Below are 4,468 nucleotides of genomic sequence, written 5' to 3' on the forward strand. Positions count from 1 at the left end.
AAAACTCAAAATCAAACTGATTATATATTGGGTTATATTTAAAGATACAGATCGATTAATGTCCATTTATTAAACACTTTGACTTACATTACATGTGATTCATTACAAACAGTAAACACAAACAGTAAACACAAACATCATCGTCATAATTTTGAGGACCGAGCCCACAGCAACGGGCACGCATGCGTCCTGGCGCTCCGGTCGGGCAGCGGGATGCAGCGCCGCCACCGTGGCTCAGTGCGCCCCGAGCAGCCAGAGCGCACGGTTACAATGAGCTTCTCCATCGGTCCGACTGAGAGCCAGCGTCAGTACCGACCTCCGAGCAGCAGACACACCGCCACAGACCCTGACCGACACCAGCTCCGCCCGCCCGCAGCAGGATGCCCGGGGGAAAGAGAGGGCTTGTGGCACCGCAGAACACTTTTCTGGAGAACATCGTCCGGCGTTCAAGTGGTGAGTCCGCGCGTCGGAGCGAGGCTCGCTTGTTTTTGGGGGGGTTCGGTTTCACCAGGAGGCTCGGACCCGGACCCGGCTGGAATACAGTGGTTCTGTCTCAGTGCAACCACGGAGGGTTGGTGGAGGATAATAATCTCACTTTATACCCGCATTTATATCGCAGGGATGGAGTTCACCCCCTCTCTAAGGCTAGGAGTGTTCATGGCGCAATGCATAATTATAATAAGTATGTACGTTATATGTAGGAGGGAGTGTTCCACTGGAAGAAGCGCTTATTGCAGCTTTTAGTGAAATATAGTTGACTTTGTGCTCCTATCGGCGCTGGTTTGCTCACTGATGCTCACTGAGAGTCACAGTTTACGCACCGTTTTATTCCCACTCCATTACTGTGCGTTTGACTTTCCCACATTAAATTATGCAAATGATCTCCAAGAATGATGTGAGACCGAAATAGCGGCGCTGCTGAACAAACACCGAGTTTTTAATTGAAGATTAAAAGTTTTATTTCGGTCATTAACTCGCCGGTTTCTGTGTTGATGAGGATGGACAGCCGCTCAGCCAATACAGCTGCATCCATCTGCTCCTTAATGAACCCTCAGCTCCGTCTCCTCCTCATATTATTATTGTTATTATTGTTATTAGGCCCAGTTATTGTGTATCCGAGGAAGGAGTCGCAGTTGAAATGAATAACCTGCGTTGATGTGTGCTCCATCATTATGTAACACAGCTGCGTTGTGTTTATTGGAACAAAGTGTTGTGAAGTAAAATGAGAGATCTACTGGGGTGAATAATGAATAGCTGCTCAGTTATTCATCATCTTAATGTCAGTATTCATCAGCTGGATGTTTGCTCATGTTTCTCCTCTCTCCATCTGCGCTATCAACCGCGCCGGACTTTGCATCGGCCGGAGAAATACGCGCTCTCTCCTCTTGATTACATTGATTTCTTTCCTTTTGTCTTCCCAGAAAAGTGAGCGGAGCAATTGGCCAGAATGAGAGTCGGGTCTGTGGACGTGGTGGCAGGGAGGGTTGGAAGGTTGGAGGGTGGGGGGAGATGAGGTCAAGAAGACTGTTTCAGAAATGTGTTTCTGTCTGTCGCGGTGTTCGTGCCACCGGGGCTGTTGAGCGGCTCTCTTGGGGGGGGGGTTCAGCGCTAATTGGAGAGCTGTTGGTTGGAGTCGGTGCACTGTTTTATGTTCCTGTGTTTGAGAGGTCACACATGCATTAGCTGCACTGATGTGAGGAGCAGGAGATTGTTCACTGGGCTCAGATCAGAGGCTGCAGCCTTTTAAGTTTGTCTTTAAACTGTAACATGGAGCACATGGAGGATGTAGGGACAGGGCTGCAACTACTTATTATTTAGATGTCTTTAATATTTTAAGCACTTTTATAGTTTTATGTGATATTGACAAAAAGCGAATGTGAAACAAAGATACAGAAAATATAGGATATAGGATCAGAACATCAAAGACAGACAGTAAAAAAGAATTTATTCTGTGGTTTTTGGAGCTTTAGTTTATGTAAGTGACAGTTTTTCATATAACTTTAACAGCCTTGCAATTCTGACTAAAACAGTACTAAAATAAATAACCACATATGTCTCTGGGATTATCAACAGTTCCACTTTATTTAATATTTCAGTCCAATATATTTTAGTTTAGTGTTTGGTACATGGCAGCAGGTAAAGAATGAATGTGTTTGTAATATATTTAAACACAAATATTTGGCAATATTCTCCGTGTAACGCTTGACAGACAGAGCTGATCATTTGATTCACATTCTTAAAAACATGTGTAATTGATCACAGAAGACGGACACACAATCAGTATGGGGCCTTTGGGGCCCTTAAGGGTCTGGGTCACAGGGCTTGGCAGACATTTTGATTTGTTGAAGCGGGAAAAGCTGCAGGTGGAATCTCAATCAATAATGGCTTAAAGGGAAAATGATTTGAATGAGTCCAAAAAAAGGTCCCATTAAGAGATTTTCCAAACTTTCTTTTAGCATAGGCTGATAAGATGATGTCTCTCTATCACTGCATCAATATATAATAATCAATATAATATTGTAACCATAATAACCTAAAAACAGATATATTGTTGATCTATGTGTATTTGGGGTGATTAGTAACAAGAAATCACAAACATCGGTCCACTGTGTAGTTTTCACGTTAAGCACAATAATTAATGGTTTAAGCACCAAAACTACTCGGTTTGTGTTAAAATAATGACTTCCTTAAAATGATCAATAATGATTGATTGACCAAACCCTGGTCTCCTGTGTGAAAGTCTTGTCTCACCCATCCATCCACTGTGACCTACATTTGTCTTTTGCTCTCCGCCCCCTGCTGGTTCTGCACTGTCACGCCTGTATCAGACAAAACGTTACAACTGAATCAGAGCCGCTGATGAACTATTAATATTAAATGAAGAGATTTTAAAAATTGAAATTAGTTTTAAAAAATGTCAACTTATTGATTCTGCTGTAACACCTGAACAGCAGGTATTGAGTGAATGAAGACTACCTAGTGAGTAAGTGAGCAGAGAAGTCTTAATAGTTAGCTAAAAGTAATGGATAAATTGTTAAAATGGCAAAAAGTAATCATAAATGTAGCAAAAGAAATTTATAAATGAATGAAAAAAAGTCAGAATATGAAAGCTTGGGAACCGTTGTGTTTGTGGGACTCATAACTTCAGTTTTGCTAAATATCTTCAGCTGCGACTGGAGGTTTCTCTGATGGCTGCAACTGGCTGCTGTAACATTGTATTCTCTGCATAAAAGTCTTCATTCTTTCACTCTGGACTTTCATTTGAACCATAAATTAGATCTGTAATTAAAAGCGCCTGTTGCAGAAATCCCTGACAACTGAATCAGAGCTAATCTCATCAGTGGGTTTCAATACAGAGTTCGAGTCCCCCCTGATGGCGGTTCTTCAAGCAGATTCGGTTGCTGTCGGCCTTCAGGCGGCCCTATTGCTCAAACTTGGGTCCAGCTAAGTAATTGGTTGTGATGAAAGAGGAGAGCAGAAAAGGATGAGATGATTCTGGGGTTTTTTTTGTGCTGCATTAAGTCTTAGTCAGCTCTTTAATTCCAAAGGGCACTCAGAAGGCTGCAGCCGGCAGGTTTTAGGCTTAAAACAAGACGATAAATTTAAGTAACTATTGTTGGTTCTTTTTTTTTGTGCTGAAAATTCACTTAAGTAAATGTTTGGAATGAGTGGTGGAGAACAGATGAGGCCAATATTGTTCTGGATGGCTCTTTGTTGAAGGTGTGACCCTCTCACACCTTTACAATAGACTGCACTCTGAACCACCAGCCACACTTTTATTTTAGTTGAATGCCTATTTAATAATAGGAATACAAAATTGAGAAGACTTGTAAAGTTTGTCCTGAGGGTGGTGCCAGAGAAAAGTCCATATGTATTGTTCTCAATGTGGCTGCTTTGTCACCTTAAGCGTCAGTATGAGACGTCTTTAAAACATTTGGTTAAGCTGTGAGACATTGCAGTTCTGATGTGTTCCGACACACCAAACCGACATAAAAAGACTAAAGCCAATTGCTGCGTCGCCTCACATCGCCTGTGTCTTGGCACCGCACAGACTAAAGCAAACTACTACTAACACATACATTCTGCGCCTGCGCGAGAGAGGTAATAACTTCGTATAACAGCAGGTGGCGGTCATCTGCCTAAAAAAGAATACCGGAATACCCTATGGATGTGGGTTTGTCCGCTCTTGCTCAGACGGTTTTGTAAAACAGGTAAAACAAGAAATATCTGTGTATGTGAGTGATCAGATGAGATGAAGTTGAAAAATGAGATGATCCTTTCGTGCGTACCTTCTTGATGAAGTAATTTGCTGCTCTGCTCACTTCCTTTTCTCTTCGCATTCACTGATTTGCTTGAGCTGAACGGTAACAGCAAAATAAGTATGTTACATGACTTGTTGCCTTTACTGTAGCAACAAGTCACATATGTTAGGTTATAAACTTTAAATAAGCCAAAATTGCCTTTGGGT

At 42.1% G+C, this 4,468-nt stretch overlaps 1 protein-coding gene across 1 annotated transcript in view; it reads left to right on the forward strand.

Moving 5' to 3' along the window:
• Positions 1-213: 213 nt before the first annotated feature.
• LOC118336869 (potassium voltage-gated channel subfamily H member 5-like) overlaps positions 214-4,468 on the forward strand; it is a 32,896-nt gene continuing 28,641 nt past the window's right edge. The window contains exon 1 of the mRNA XM_035673628.1: positions 214-571. Coding sequence (XP_035529521.1) covers positions 214-571 — 358 coding nt within the window. The remainder of the gene's footprint in view (positions 572-4,468) is intronic.

Source organism: Morone saxatilis, unplaced genomic scaffold (genome assembly GCF_004916995.1).
Source record: "Morone saxatilis isolate NCDOM2014 unplaced genomic scaffold, NCSU_SB_2.0 Contig3, whole genome shotgun sequence".
Classification (NCBI taxonomy): Eukaryota; Metazoa; Chordata; class Actinopteri; family Moronidae; genus Morone; species Morone saxatilis.